The 16,058-nt window shown below is 46.6% G+C and overlaps 1 protein-coding gene across 2 annotated transcripts in view; it reads left to right on the forward strand.

The window, feature by feature from the left end:
* The window catches only part of ACOX3 (acyl-CoA oxidase 3, pristanoyl), a 38,371-nt gene that overhangs the window by 19,495 nt on the left and 2,818 nt on the right, over positions 1–16,058 (forward strand). For both annotated transcript variants that reach the window (XM_068149650.1, XM_068149651.1), the window contains 10 exons: positions 2,755–2,851; positions 3,843–4,025; positions 5,507–5,629; positions 6,738–6,858; positions 7,341–7,460; positions 8,111–8,224; positions 10,871–10,986; positions 13,070–13,244; positions 14,126–14,193; positions 15,585–15,671. In XM_068149650.1, the coding sequence (XP_068005751.1) occupies positions 2,755–2,851; positions 3,843–4,025; positions 5,507–5,629; positions 6,738–6,858; positions 7,341–7,460; positions 8,111–8,224; positions 10,871–10,986; positions 13,070–13,244; positions 14,126–14,193; positions 15,585–15,671 (1,204 nt within the window). The remainder of the gene's footprint in view (positions 1–2,754; positions 2,852–3,842; positions 4,026–5,506; positions 5,630–6,737; positions 6,859–7,340; positions 7,461–8,110; positions 8,225–10,870; positions 10,987–13,069; positions 13,245–14,125; positions 14,194–15,584; positions 15,672–16,058) is intronic.

Raw genomic sequence — 16,058 nt, forward strand, 5'->3', positions numbered from 1 at the left:
ACCTTGAGCAGCCTGGTCTAGGGAGAGGTGTCCCTGCCCATGAGAGGGATGTTGTAAATAGATGAGCTTTAAGGTCCCTTCCAACCCAACCCATCCTGTGACTCTGATGTTATGCAAAAGCTGAAGCTGTGTCTAATATAGCTGCTGTTGCTCAAGAACACTGGGCTTGCTGTACAGGCCTAGTTGTGGTGGGTTTAATTTGGGAGATAGGGAGCAGGGAATGCAAATTTAACCAAAATATCTTTTTTGGGTTTGTTGGGGTTTTTTTTGAAGTAGGTTTTTTGTTTTCAGAGATATGAAAAAGGCAGAAGTCAAGTGCTTGGCAATTCTGAATTTGCCTCTGTATCACAGTGGTTGTGTCACTGAAAGTGGCATTTCCTACAGCACTGTTGAGCAGTGTTAATGGCAGTGAGTAGCTGCTGTGTGGCTAGGATAGAAGCATAGAATCAATAAGGTTGGAAAAGACCTCAGAGATCATCAAGTTCAACCTGTCACCCAACACCTCATGACTACTAAACCATGGCACCAAGTGCCACATCCAATCCTTTTTTGAACACCTCTAAGGATGGTGACTCCACCACCTCCCTGGGCAGCACATTCCAGTGGGCAATTACTCTTTCTGGGAAGAACTTTCTCCTCACCTCCAGCCTAAGCCTCCCCTGGCACAGCTTGAGACTGTGTCCTCTTGTTCTGTCACAGGTTGCCTGGGAGAAGAGACTAACCCCCTCCTGGCTACAACCTCCCTTCAGGTAGATGTAGACAGCAAGAAGGTCTCCCCTGAGCCTTCTCTTCTCCAGGCTAAGCAACCCCAGCTCCCTCAGCCTCTCCTCACAGGGCTGTGCTCAAGGCCTCTCCCCAGCCTTGTTGCCCTTCTCTGGACATGTTCAAGAGTCTCAATGTCCTTCTTAAATTGAGAGGCCCAGAACTGGACACAGGACTCAAGGTGTGGCCTAACCAGTGCTGAGTACAGGGGCACAATGACTTCCCTGCTGATAGCATGCTTGTCTCTGTGGCTCTCTCAGGCTGGAGAAATCCAGCATGCAGATATGTTGCCTTGGAAACAGCTCCCAGTTCTAAAGCACGTGCAGCTATTCAGCCCTTATGTAATTTATTAATGTGAAAGCCCTGGCTCTCCTGAGCCTTATTAAATAGATCAGGCTGCATTGGCAGGGAAAAGGAATTTGCTTTGATTAGAAATGCAGCTTTTGAAGTGCTGTTAGATGCTGAGATATTGGTGAGGGGAGCTGATGTTAGTGCTCTTGCATCAAGCTCTGTTTCCTATCGGGGTGAGGCAGTTCAGCTGTTTCCTTCTGAAGAACAGGAATCCTCAGGACATTCTGCCTATTGTGACAACCTCCCTCTTCACTGGGGCTAGAACAGCATGAGTAAGGAAAGGTTACCTGGCTCTTCCTTTCTAATATGCCACATGGCAGAGAGCAGAAGTCCTTGCCAGAGTTTAAACAAAGGGAAATTCTCCATTCAGTCCCTTCTCAAGGCACTCTTTTATCTCTGTGCTTGTTTGTAGCACAGTAGTATGAGTGGCACTCACAGATAGGTGGTTTAGACTCATGAAAATCTGCAGTATCTCCATTCCAAAGCAGTCTCCAGACTGGACTGAACAATACTTTAGTAAAGCATGTGGCTCAGCACGGTTGTGTCACAATGGCACAGCTAGGTTCTGAGCAGAAAAGAGTTATTCACACAATCACAGAATGTTAGGGGTTGGGAGGGACCTCCAGAGATCACTAAATCCAACCCCCTGCCAAAGTGCAATCACCTAGGGCAAGTCACACAGGAACATGTCCTAGATGAGTCTTGAAAGCCTCCAGAGAAGGAGACTGCGCAACCTCTTTGGGCAGCCTGCTCCAAGGCTCCAGCACCCTCAGAGCAAAGAAGTATCTCCTTGTGTTGAGGTGGAACCTCCTGGGTTCCAGTTTGTATCCATTAAACCTTATGCTATCACAGGACACCATTGAACAGAGCCTGGCCCCTTCTTCTTGACACCCACCCTTCATCCATTCCATGAGTTTACAGGAAGCTGCTGAAATGGTCTCCTAGATTCAGTGAGGTGTTTGGGGGTTGTAAGCATTATCTTCTGTCTTTTTTTTTAACACATCAAACTAAAGACTTAGAGCAAATAATTTCCCACCTTGACCTCCTTCTGCTGTCCTGAGGCTGAAACCTTTGTTCTCCCAGGCATACTCTAGTGAATACCTGCCTGGCTTGATGGGCTCTGTCTTCAGAACAAGAAGACACAGTCTCAAGCTGTGCCAGGGGTGGTTCAGGCTGGATGTTAGGAAGAGGTTCTTCATAGAAAGAGTTATTGGCCACTGGAATGGGCTGCCCAGGGAGGTGGTGGAGTCACCATCACTGGAGGTGTTTAGGAAGAGACTGGATGGGGTGCTTGGTGCCATGGTTTAGTTGATTAGGTGGTGTTGGGTGATAGGTTGGACTCAATGATCTCAAAGGTCTCTTCCGACCTGGTCTGGTTAATTCCATTCCATTCCATTCCATTCCATTCCATTCCATTCCATTCCATTCCATTCCATTCCATTCCATTCCACTCTACTCTACTCTACTCTACTCTACTCTACTCTACTCTACTCTACTCTACTCTACTCTACTCTACTCTATTCTATTCACTGATGTGATCAATGTGCTGTCCTGGCTTTGTTCTGCCATCTTTTCTGCGCTGTAGACACCTCAGGCTGTGCTGGGGTGGATTTCACATTGCTTGTGTGTTTGTTTGAACAGATTTGCCATGTTCCACAACGTCAGGATACCAAAAGAGAACATATTGAATGTGGCTGGAGATGTCACAGCTGAGGGGAAGTACTCAAGTGCAGTCCAGGTAGGAATGAAGTTTTGATTCATTAATAAAGATACAAAGGTGCAAGTAGGTTAAGAAATAGAGCCTGGGCAGTACCAGACACCTGGACTTCAGTAATGCTGAATGGATGAATGTGGATGAATGTGGATGAATTCATCAGTCAGCTTGCTGGATTTTTAATTGCCTTTCAGAGATGTCACAACTCACTTTGCTGATTTTACTGACTTCTTGCTCTTGACACTACCCCACTGAGTCCTATGTGGTTTAGAGATCCTGCTTTGAGACTTGGCTGAATGCCTTATCAGACATACAACTGTGAAGTCCTCTGGGCTTCTGCTCATGCTACCAGAGGTGTGTCCCTGCAGTGGGGGCTGCATCAAGAGAAGCACAGCAAGTAGGTTGAGGGAGGTGATTCTCCCCCTTTACTCTGCTCTGGTGAGACCCCACCTGGAGTACTGTGTCCAGTTCTGGAGCCTCTATTACAGGAAGGATCTGGAGGTGGTGGAAGGAGTCTGGAGAAGGGCCACGAGGATGAGCAGAGGGCTGGAGCTGCTCTGCTGTGGAGACAGACTGAGACAGTTGGGGCTGTTCAGTCTGGAGAAGAGAAGGCTCCTAGGAGACTTTATTGTGGCCTTCCAGTAGCTGAAGAGGGCTACAAGAAATCTGGGGAGGGACTTTTTAGGGTATCAGGGAGTAATAGGACTAGGGGGAATGGAATGAAACTAGAAATGTCTAGATTCAGATTCGATGTTAGGAGGAAGTTCTTTCCCGTGAGGGTGGTGAGACACTGGCACAGGTTGCCCAGGGAGGTGGTAGAAGCCTCATCCCTAGAGATTTTTAAAAGCCAGGCTGGATATGGCTCTGAACAACCTGATCTAGTGTGAGGTGTCCCTGGCCATGGCAGGGGGGTTGGAAAAAGATGATCCTTGAGGTCCCTTCCAATCCTAGCGGTTCTATGATTCTAAACAGAGCATTAGCCTCACCATTCAGTCTGTGCCTTTTATCCTTCCAGGATGCCAAAGAGCGTTTCAGTGCATCTCTGGGATCCCTGTCCACAGGCAGAATTATGATCACAACCATTTCCCTCACCAATTTAAAGCTTGCCTTGTCCATTGCCATTCGCTTCTCAGCAGCCCGCCGTCAGTTTGGGCCAACCGAGGATGAAGAAATCCCAGTTCTGGAGTACCAAACACAGGTGAGGACTCTGGAATTCACACCCACAGACTTGTATGCAATGATACTCAAGATTCAGAGCTGCTGCAGATCAAAACAGCAGCTCTGAGGTTAGTGAAATTGAAGTTGCCAGTGCCATCTGAAGTGTCACTATAGTGCAGCTGGAGGGGTTCATTCCAACTTGGGACCTTCTCCTGGCATTTGACCTAAGTTCTTGGTATAGCAAAACTCAAAATGTTCATGTTTCTCTGAAGTGCCTAGAAATACCAGGAACAGTGTGGCCAGCAGGAGCAGGGAGGTCATTCTGCCCCTGTACTCAGCACTGGTTAGGCCACACCTTGAGTCCTGTGTCCAGTTCTGGGCCCCTCAGTTTAGGAAAGATGTTGAGTTGCTGGAACTTGTCCAGAGGAGGGCAACAAAGCTGGGGAGGGGTTTGGAGCACAGCCCTGTGAGGAGAGGCTGAGGGGGCTGGCGTTGCTCAATCTGGAAAAGAGGAGGCTCAGAGGAGACCTTACTGCTCTCTACAACTACCTGAAGGAGGTTGTAGCCAGGAGGGGGTTGGTCTCTTCTCTTGGGTGGCCAGCACCAGAACAAGAGGACACAGTCTCAAACTGTGCCAGAGGAGGTTTAGGCTGGATGATAGGAAGAAATTCTTCACAGAAAGAGAGATTGGCCATTGGAATGTGCTGCCCAGGGAGGTGGTGGAGTCCCCAGCACTGGAGGTGTTTAGGAAGAGACTGGATGGGGCCCTTGGTGCCATGGTTTAGTTGATTAGATTGGGTGATAGGTTGGACTTGATCTCAAAGTTCTTTTCCAACCTGGTTAATTCTATTCTATCTGTCCCTAAAACAGTAAACTCTTCAGAGAAAGGCTGTCTGCTGTTCACCCATGGAAGTGCTGGGGTGGTTTGAACATGTCCCTGGTGTTGGGCCCCAAATCTTAGTGGAACTTTTGCGCTGCTTTAACAGAGCATTTATCACACAGTCATGAGCTAGACTGAAGTCACTGTAACTCGTGTGTAGTTACAAGGTGTTATGTTTATAGATGGTTATAAAGTTCTCTTCTCCATGGATCTCAGTTTTCCAGTTGGCACAAGGCAGATCAAGTGGGATGGTTCAGCATTGTGAGACAGCTGCATATAGATAAAGAATACAGATTCATAGAATCATCTTGGTTGGGAAAGACCTTTAAGATGGAATCCAACTACTCTCTAACTCCACCAAGGCTGCTGCTAAACCGTTTCCCTCAGCACCACATCTCTGCCTCTTTGAAACACCTCCTGTGATGGGGATTCAACCACCCTCCTGGCGAGCCTGTCCCAGGCTTTGAGAACCCTTTCAGTTTCTAATTTCCAACCTAAACCTCCCCTGGCACAACTTGAGGCCATGTCCTCTCATCCTACCACTTGTTACTAGGGCGAAGATACCAACCCCCTTGCTCCAAGCTCCTCCATATGATCAATCCCTGTCATTTGCAATGCACTCTGTGTCCCTTTCATTCCAGCAATGGCGCCTGCTGCCTTACCTGGCTGCTGCATACGCCTTGGATCACCTCTCCAAATCCCTCTTTGGGAACTTCATAGAGTTTTATGCAGGCTTGTTGACAAAGCAAAGGAGTCAGAGACAGGTGAGATATCCACACAGTTGTTCTTCCTGGAGTTCTTACTATCATAAGCTGGCAACTGCTTTAGGGTGTCTGACAATCCAGAATGCGAGAGCAATGTCCTAGGAACTGTGGGAGATACAAAGCACCGATGGAAGCTGAAGTCAGAAAAGCATCCAAATTGGTTTTGGTGGAGTGGTTAAAGATTCCTTGATTGCTGTGGGATTTAGGCTATGAGCCCTTGCAGGATTCCTTGTCATAAATACATGATGATAATGCAAATGCAGCTTCTCTTGTCAGTGCTACTGCAGGGGACATGTATCAAAGCTGCCACGACACTGGTCTTAATTCCTGCCCAGGCTCTGGGGCTCTGCTTTGAGTTTGCAATTCACATGCATGCACTAGGGTAAATATGCTTGGAGGAAAAATTAGAAGTGAAGACTTTTGAGTCTTAATGCTGCATTTCTGATCCACAGTCAGACCACTGGAAATCAGCCCTCCACAGAACAAAGAAGTCTGATCTATCTGTGCAAGAGCTGATTCTCAACCCAAAGAGCTCCAGGACAGTTTTCTAACAGCATAGCCAGTTCATTGATGTTAAAAAATGTTGACAGTATTAATTGTTAGGACCTACACATGGGCTGGATATTGCTCAGCTCTCACTTAAGACACTCAGGCTTCTTTCAGCTCCCATAGAGCTCATGAAAGATTTGTGTGCTAATGGCTGGGGATTCCAGCTTCTCTTCTTTGCACAAACCACAGAAAAATCTGTTTGGTGTTTTCAATCTGATACTTTATCTCTGGGTGTCTCCAGTGCAGTCACTAGTCTCAAGCAAAACTGTGACTGTGCCATGTCTGCTGCACAGCTAAGATGTGTCCATTACCTGGGACAAAATCATTGCTGTCCCATCTGAGCAAGCTCCTGTGGGAGGTTTTTCAGTTGTGGCAGGTTGTTGGGGTTTTTTTTGGTGGCAGTAAAAGCCAGGCTTTGTCCTTGCACAGAAAAATTTCTGTATGCATTTCCAGTCACTCCTCTCTTCATTATAAAGCAGTACACAGCTATGGCTTTGACTGGTTGCAGACTTGCTTTGCGTTAAAGTTACCAGTGACCTGTAACTTGTTTTTCACCAAGGCTGATATGGGACGTGAGATTCATGCCTTATCCGCTGCCAGCAAACCACTGTCTTCTTGGACTGCTCAGCAGGCAGCCCAGGAGTGCAGAGAAGCTTGTGGAGGACATGGTTACCTTGCCAGTAAGTCACAGACAACTTCATACACTGGTCAGAGGAGGAATGGTTATGTTGAGGTGTTCTTGGAGTGTTGTTGCATCACAGTGTCTGAATGTTAGCACCGTGTTTACAAAGGGCCTTTTGCTCTCGTCTCTGTTTTAAAAGTTCATTTTCTACTTGATGGCACAAAGAACCAAACCCATGCAGCATCTGCACTGGCATTTAGACAGGCTGTCCATTTGATGCTGTCTCAGTTCCCAAAAGAAGGCTGGGGGCTCTGTAGATGAAAATGCCCCTTGTAAGGTGAACGCCACACTCCCCCAAAATCTTTCCATATATTCATTATCTCGAGCTAAACAGTAGACTTTCCAGCTCGCTGGTGCCAATAGATAAGCACACAGGAGCAGACAACTCCCTTGCATTTAGCCCCAGAAAGGTTATTTAGCCTCTCTTAGCTTGCATGAACACCCAGCAATGTATGAAGCTGTGCCCTTGTTCTTGCCAAGTGAATCGCCTGGGCGAGATCCGCAACGACAACGATCCCAACTGCACCTATGAGGGAGACAACAACGTCCTGATCCAGCAAACCAGCAACTATTTAATCAGCTGGATGAGCTGCATAAGAGGTAATCTTCCATTGTGGGGGGTCCTATGCTGTACCCAACTGTGTGTGGTTAATGGAATTAGGAGGTAATTTCATCCTGGTCATTGAATGGTTTGGTGGAGCATACAAAATGTGCTGCAGGCTCCATCATGTGATACACTCACAGTGCACTGATACTTGCTGCAGGAAAGCTTCTTTCTCCTAAGTCTGGCAGAAGCCAGCTGGGTGTTTTGCCATCCCTAATTAGGCTGAATAGTATCTTACTGCCTGAGAAGTGCAGGCTAGTTCAGTGGAACTGCTCCTGAAGTCACTGTAAGTCTGGATCCCCTCTGCTTATTGTGCTTAAAACAGTCCCCATCACCAGGCTTGGCAGCAATACCCAGAAGCACCTTTGGAAACTCTCTAGGAAAACCATTTTGGTTCCATGTGCTAGCAGGGAGCTTCACCAGCATCTTACACAACTGGAAAGCTCAGCAATAGGGGCCTACAGGCAGTGATGTCAGGTCTTCCAGAACTTGTCCACCAGTCCTCTTTTGGCAGGACTAGGCCATAATGGAATAAATGTGATGTCCTAATTGCAGCTGACCTGCCCAGTGTATGCATTGCTTTTGGTTCCAAAGGGTCTTGTTGCTTCTTCTCATAAACCATTTACTGTTTTGTTTGATATTTCAGATAAAGCTTCTTTTGAATCCCCTTTTGGAACAATAAACTTTTTGCAAGACTACCATCGTATCCTTGGCTGGAAATTCACAGCCAGAAGTGTTGAAGACTGCATGGACTCCTCAGGTAGCCTTCTGCTGTTGTTCCACTGAATACAGAATTAACCAGGTTGGAAAAGAACTTGGAGATCATCAAGTCCAACCTGTCACCTAACACCATCTAATCAACTAAACCATTGGCACCAAGTGCCTCATCCAGTCTCTTTTTAAACACCTCCAGTGATGGTGACTCCACCACCTCCCTGGGCAGCACATTCCAATGGCCAATCACTCTTTCTATGAAGAACTTTCTCCTCACCTCCAGCCTAAACTTCCCCTGGTGCAGCTTGAGACTGTGTCCTCTTGTTCTGGTGCTGGTTGCCTGGGAGAAGAGACCAACCCCCACCTGGCTACAACCTCCCTTCAGTTAGATGTAGAGTGCAATAAGGTCTCCCCTGAGCCTTCTCTTCTCTAGGCTAAACAATCCCAGCTCCCTCAGCCTCTCCTCACAGGGCTGTGCTCAAGGCCTCTCACCAGCCTTGTTGCCCTTCTCTGGACACCTTCGAGTGTCTCAATGTCCTTCTTAAACTGAGGGGCCCAGAACTGGACACAGGACTCAAGGTGTGTCCTAACCAGTGCTGAGTACAGGGCAGAATGACTTCCCTGCTCTTGCAGGGATTCTGGAATCTTGAATTCAGAGATGTGAGGTTCAGTCTCTGCTAGATATTTGTCATAATTACTATTTGCTGATCTTCTTCATGTGCTATGCACTTATATTTACTAGCACCACACACTATTTGCATTTCAAAATGTGTCCTGTTGTCCCCAGCCACACTTCTGACATAGGGGGAGGCCGTGGGTATTGCACTTCCATTTTTGTTCCTCTAAAATTGCCTTTGTGATCTAAGGGGTTTGCCACCTGTTGTTTTCAAGTTAGTCAGGAGGTGTTGGGTGACAGGTTGGACTTGATGATCTCTGAGGTCTTTTCCAACCTCATCATAGCATCATAGAATCAATAAGGTTGGAAAAGACCTCAGAGATCATCAAAGGACATTTTAGAGGTGTTCAAGAGGGGATTGGACGTGGCACTTGGTGCTATGATTTAGTAGTCCTGAGGTGTTGGGTGACAGGTTGGACTTGATGATCCCTGAGGTCTTTTCCAGCCTTATTGATGCTATGATTGTATGAAACTGTTGTTAGGAGCATCAGTTGCCACTACCTTCTGTCACTTCAAAACACCATACCAGTGATTAGAAGCCGGTTGAAAAGGCTTTAATGTGTCTGCTTTGGGCAGTTGCTTTTGGTTGCATGGGGAGAAATGAGTAATGGTGAAAGAAAATTCCCTGCAGATTTTCTGGCTCACTCTGCTCTAATTAAATCAAGTATGACATGAGATGCCATTCCCATTTTTGTGTCACTGTCAGCACAGAGTGGCCCTTGGAGGCAAAAATTAACAAAGAAATGAGCAGATAATGAGACAGTGACAGGGAATTGAGCAGAAGGGACTCTGAAACTGAGAACATGCTGGGGGAAGACACTGCAGCCTTAGTATACAAGGAGCAATTGAGTTGATTCCTGAACATTCAGGAAACTTTATTCAGTGCTCAAACTATAGAATCATGGAATCATAGAATGGTCTGGGTTGGAAGTTCATCTAGTCCAACCCACTCTGCAGTCAGCAGGGGCATCTTCAACTAGATCAGGCTGCCCAGAGCCCTGTCCAGCCTGACCATGAATGTCTCCAGGGTTGGGGCCTCCACTACCTCCCCAGGCAACCTGTTCCAGTGTTCCACTACCCTCATGGTGCAGAACTTGTTCCTAACATCCAATCTAGATCTGCTCTTCTCTAGTTTGAAGCCGTAATTGCAGAAAGGCTGAGCTTTGGATAGCAATGCACAGCACCCAGTGAGACAGCATCAAAAAGTAGCTATGGGATAGAATCTCAATAGCTTCAAAATACAAAGGCTCACAAGAGAGAAAGGATCAGCTCAGAACAGCTGCTTGCTTGCTTCTTTGCTCTATGTCTCCAACATGTGAAATCCAGCAGAACAGAAACTGATACCTAAAAATGTGCTCTCTGCTTTCCTGGAAAACCTTCTGAACCAGACTGTAGTGTTAAGAATACTCAAATCTGTTTATTCTGTTAGAAACTGGACTGTTAACTGAGGTGCTGCATTTAGGCAGCATGTGAAAACTCACAGTTGCAGAATATTATTTAGGCATTAAACTTTAAGCTAAGACACAAGCAAGCAGGTTTCATCCAAGGACTTTATGGTGAAGTAGAATCAAAGAATGGTTTGGGTTGGAAGGAACCTCCAAAGGTCATCCAGTCCAACCCCCCTGCAGTCAGCAGGGACATTCTCCACTAGATCAGGTTGCTCAGAGCCTTGTTGAGCCTGACCTTGAGTATTTCCAGGGATGGAGCCTCAACCACCTCCCTGACCAACCTGTGGCAGTGTTCCAGGACCTTCACAGCGCAGAACTTGTTCTTAACAAGTAGTTTTTAACTTCATGAACTTGATGATCTCTGAGGTCTGTTCCAACCTGGTTGATTCTATGATTCTATGGTTGCATCTTCACTGATGGCATCTGCACTAATGGCATGCTAATGGATTAATTAATACTTCCACCCTTCATCTCTGGTAACAAAACCTGAGCCTGCAGCAGATTCTGCATGACACTTCTTGCCTTAAAAATGTGAATGTTAAAGATTTGGGCTTTCTGTTTTCCCCAGTTGCTTTAGCAGCATATCAATGGCTGGTTTGCTACCTGCTCCGAGAAAGTGACCTGAAGCTGAGCAAGGAGAAGCAGTCTGGGAGAGGTGACTTTGAGGCAAAAAACAATTGTCAGGTAACCCTTATTCATCTTTCTTATTTACTGATTTTCATCCTACTAGTTTTATCTTCTTGTGTCATGAAGTACAGTTTCCTCAAGCACAAAGCAGCAAGTCAAGGGATAGGATAGGATAGGATAGGATAGGATAGGATAGGATAGGATAGGATAGGATAGAATAGAATAGAATAGAATAGAATAGAATAGAATAGAATAGAATAGAATAGAATAGAATAGAATAGAATAGAATAGAATTAACCAGGTTGGAAAAGACCTTTGAGATCATCAAGTCCATCCTATCACCCAACACCATCTAATCACCAAGCACCCCATCCAGTCTCCTCCTAAACACCTCCAGTGCTGGGGACTCCACCACCTCCCTGGGCAGCACATTCCAATGGCCAATCTCTCTTTCTATGAAGAACTTCCCTAACATCCAGCCTAAACCTCCCCTGGCACAGCTTGAGACTGTGTCCTCTTGTTCTGTCACAGGTTGCCTGGGAGATGAGACCAAGCTCCTCCTGGCTACAACCTCCCTTCAGGTAGTTGTAGACAGCAATAATAAGACAGAATCTTAACACTTCTTCAAGTGCTTTGTGTTGACTGTAGTAGCAGGAGAACAGTGACAGCAGAAGTCTTGCAGGATGCATTTCCCTTCAGAAGAGTCAGAGGCCTGTGCTGGGTTTTGCCTGTGATTTTGGTAGCACAACTTCTGAAGACTAAATCTGCTGCTGCTAAATCTACTGGCTGGTTATTTCATCTCCATCTGCTCTCAAGGCCAAATACATACTGTAGGAAAGAATCCTGCTCTGGCAGGCAGGTAAACTCGATGACCTAATGGGTCTTTTCCATCTCTTAATTTCTATAGTGCAAAGCACTCATGAAAGATACCAGACTGACAGCACTGGAACCCGAAAAGGAAACCTTGACAATCCACAGATTGACTCCCACCAGAGGGCTTTAACAGCTAGGAATGGCTTCACTCCAGGCTCCTGTGTTTATCCTCAAGCTCCCCAAATTCTTCCCTTACCTCCACGAGCAAAACTGGCTCCCAGCCAAGGAAGGGATGCTTGTCCTTTGTCACAAGAGACATCTGTACCCTGAGGATAGCCACTGGCATCCACCTGATCTGCAGAGCTCATTAAAACACACCAGGAAGTCACAGTCTCAGGCTGCACCAGGGGAGGTTTAGGTTGGATGTTAGGAAGAAGTTCTATACAGAGAGAGTGATTGCCCATTGGAATGGGCTGCCTGGGGAGGTGGTGGAGTCACCATCATTGGAGGTGTTCAGGAGGAGACTTGATGGGGTGCTTGGTGCCATGGGTTAGTTGTTTAGGTGGGTTGGATTGGTTGAAGGCTTGGACACGATGATCTTGAAGGTCTCTTCCAACCTGGTTTATGCTATGTTCTACAGTCAACTCTGCACCTAGGAGGAGCCAGCTTAGCTTCAGCAGGGGATGGGCTGTGTGAAACCACTGCCAGAGTGGGGGAGATCTGCCCTGCTCTTACCGCAGAAGCAGGTTATTAGCAAAACTCTGCAGGATCAGATGCAGAGTGGGACTTGCTAGCAATTCAAAGCTGGTTGCCTGTTAGGTGGCCAGCTCTTGGGAGGCTGGTGCCAGGGCCTGTGTGTTAGAGAGGGTGGTTTGCTCAGAAATGTGAAGGTTCTCTTGTCTTTTATGCTCCAGACTGCTAAAAGTTACAGGTACTTGGGCCCAGACCTGCTTCTGAGCTAGTCTGTACCTTAGGTCTTCTGTTCTGCCTACATTAATCTTCAGGACAGTAGGATGTTTTATTTTAAATGGCATGCCTCAAAAACATCTGAAACTGATTTCCCAGCTGTGCTTTAAAGACATGTACTTAGTGATTTAAAACTTTCTGGGCATCAAGCAGCACTTTCCTGTCAGCCCCGTGGCTGACTAATGTATAATATTTGGGTTTGCTGTGGGAGATCTGGAAGAGGCTCCTAGCCTATCCTTGGATTATTTTGGTGTGAGTGTGGTCAGACACACTGACTTCAGCAGGGTAGTGCCATTTGGCACCAGCTAAGGGCTGGTTCCTTGCATTTTGTCACTTACTGTCCTTCCTTCCCCTTCCTCAGGTGTACTACTGTCGGTCCTTAGCCATTGCCTTCATTGAGCAGACAGCCCTGCAGAGGTACCATGACTACACTCATGACCCCAGCATCCCACCTGCTCTGCAGCCAGTGCTGAAGAATCTCTGTGCTCTCTATGGACTCTGGTCTTTAAGCAAGCATCTAGCTGTGCTCTACCAAGGTGAGATAAGCCCCCTGAATATTCTGTGCATGTCACATGGTAAAAGTCCTGACCAGGCAGCAGTGGGGATCCTAGTGAGGATTTAGATTAGAGCATTTTCTTGTGGCTTGTGTGTTAGGAAACCTGGACAACATTTTCAGGAGCAGGAATCTGGAGTAATCAAAATACTCTCATTTAGGCCAGAGGTGATGGACAGCTCACAAGTTTTGCTGTGGTCCAGTGATGGGGGGAGAGAATGAGAGAGAGGCAGCAAGGTGCTGTAGTGGAGCTATTAATGCAAACAGCTCCCAGTGCCTTAGATTAATTGGCTTGCAGTCGACTCATTAATGAAGGAGTCACTTCACTTGCACAGGAGCACCTGTTTAGTCTCTTGAATACTGAGCTAATTTGCTCCTTTGTAGAAGTATTGTATCATAAAATCCTAGAATAGCTCAGGCTGGAAGGTACCTCATCTACTCCACCCTCCCCACCATTGGCAGGGAAACCTCTCAACTAGACTCAGCTGCTCAAGGCCTCATCCAGTCTGGCACTGAACACTCCCCAGGAAGGAGAAATCCACAACCTCCCTGGGAAGCCTATTCCAGAGTCTCCCATCCTGGTACTGAAGAACTTCTTCCTAAGCTCCAGCCTAACCCTGCTCTCCCACACCTTCAAACTATTCCTCCTTGTACTGTCTCTAGACACCCTCATGAAAAGTCCCTCTCCAGCCTTCCTGCAGGATCCCTTCAGGTATTGGAAGGCAGCTCTGAAGTCCCCCTGGAGGCTTCTTCTCTAGGCTGAACACCCCCAGCTCCCTCAGCCTGTCCTCATAGCAGAGGTGCTCCAGCCCTTGGATCAGTGTAATCTTGCCTGGTGTAAGCTTCTCTGTGTTGTGTTTGCAGGTGGCTATGCTGAAGGTGAACACGCTGGGAAGTTTATCCAGAATGCTGTTCTGGAGCTGTGCTGCAGGGTAAGCTTCCACTGGTGTCTGCTGTGATAAAATAATAAAAATAATTTAAAAAAAAACTAATAATAATTTTAAAAAATAATAAAAATAATAAAAGCTGTGCCAGGGGAGGTTTAGGCTGGATGTTAGGAAGAAGTTCTTCACAGAAAGAAAGATTGGCCATTGGAATGTGCTGCCCAGGGAGGTGGTGGAGTCACCATCACTGGAGGTGTTTAAGAAGAGACTGGATGGGGTGCTTGGTGCCATGGTTTAGTTGATTAGATGGTGTTGGGTGATAGGTTGGACTCAATCTCAAAGGTCTCTTCCAACCTGGTTAATTCTATTCCATTTCATTCCATTCCATTCCTTTCCATTCCATTCCTTTCCATCCTACCCCATTCTATTCCATTCCATTCCATTCCATTCCATTCCATTCCATTCCATTCCATTCCATTCCATTCCATTCCATTCCTTTCCATCCTACCCCATTCTATTCCATTCCATTCCATTCCATTCCATTCCATTCCATTCCATTCCATTCCATTCCATTCCATTCCATTCCATTCCATCCTACCCCATTCTATTCCATTCCATCCCATTCCATTCCATCCCATTCCATCCCATTCCATTCCATTCCATCCTATCCCATTCCATCCTATCCCATTCCATTCCATTCCATTCCATTCCATTCCATTCCATTCTATTTTATCCCATTCCATTCCATTCCATTCCATTCCGTTCCATTCCATTCCATTCCATTCCATTCCATTCCAAAACAATGATAGTTTGCAAACACTAAGGAAGAGCTGTGCCAGCTATTCTGTACCTCAGTGGGTCAGCTAGCAGAGTATTACATTAATAGCTTCTGAATAACTTCCTGTAAAGTTTAGTAGCTCATTGACCCTGAGTCTGTCCTAGTTTGATTACCAAAAACCAAGAAAAAGCACCAAAAAAATGACACTACCATTTGTGGTCCTGCACTCCTCCTTGGAAAGGCAGTGAAATGGGGCAGACCACTCCTGCTCATTTCACTGCTGGGTTAGCTCATGGCTTTTTGGTTCTTCCTCAACACAAACCATTTTGCAGCTGGCTGATGTTCTTCTCAGGTTATCAGCATTTCAAAGAACACTTTGGGTGCTGTGTTTCTAAAGTTCCAAAATGCATGGGTTTAGGGGTGTGAAGAGTGGCATCTTGATGAAAAGGTGTTTAAAAATCCAGAAGCGAGGGAGAAAAGTATTTAAAATACAGTCACCCTGGGAGAAAATAAAAGCAAACTCAATCTAGACACCTGAGAGGGGAGTTCTCTGAAGGTACTTTATGAAAACCATCTCCATGCTGCTCTGCATCCCCCAGGCAGCCACAGACAGCTAGAGAGCTTACCACATGCATGACTCATGGCTTTTGTTTTCAAACAGCTGAAAGATGATGCAGTTGCCTTGGTTGATGTCTTTGCTCCTCCTGACTTCATCCTCAACTCTCCCATTGGTAAAGCTAGTGGAGAGGTAAGAAAACCTATTCACACCTATTCATACCGTGTCCAGTTCTGGGCCCCTCAGTTTAAGAAGGGCATTGAGACACTTGAAGGTGTCCAGAGATGGGCAACAAGGCTGGGGAGAGGACTCAAGCACAGCCCTGTGAGGAGAGACTGAGGGAGCTGGGATTATTCAGCCTGGAGAAGAGGAGGCTCAGGGGAGACCTTGCTCTCTACAACTACCTGAAGGGTGGTTGTAGCCAGGAGGGGGTTGGTCTCTTCTCCCAGGAAACCAGCACCAGAACAAGAGGACACAGTCTCAAGCTGCACCAGGGGAAGTTTAGGCTCAAGGTGAGGAGAAAGTTCTTCCCAGAGAGAGTTGTTGGCCATTGGAATATGCTGCCCAGGGAGGTGGTGG

The sequence above is a fragment of the Melanerpes formicivorus genome, unplaced genomic scaffold, assembly GCF_026170545.1.
Source record: "Melanerpes formicivorus ecotype bairdi unplaced genomic scaffold, bMelFor1.0.p_v2 SCAF_18, whole genome shotgun sequence".
Lineage (NCBI taxonomy): Eukaryota > Metazoa > Chordata > Aves > Piciformes > Picidae > Melanerpes > Melanerpes formicivorus.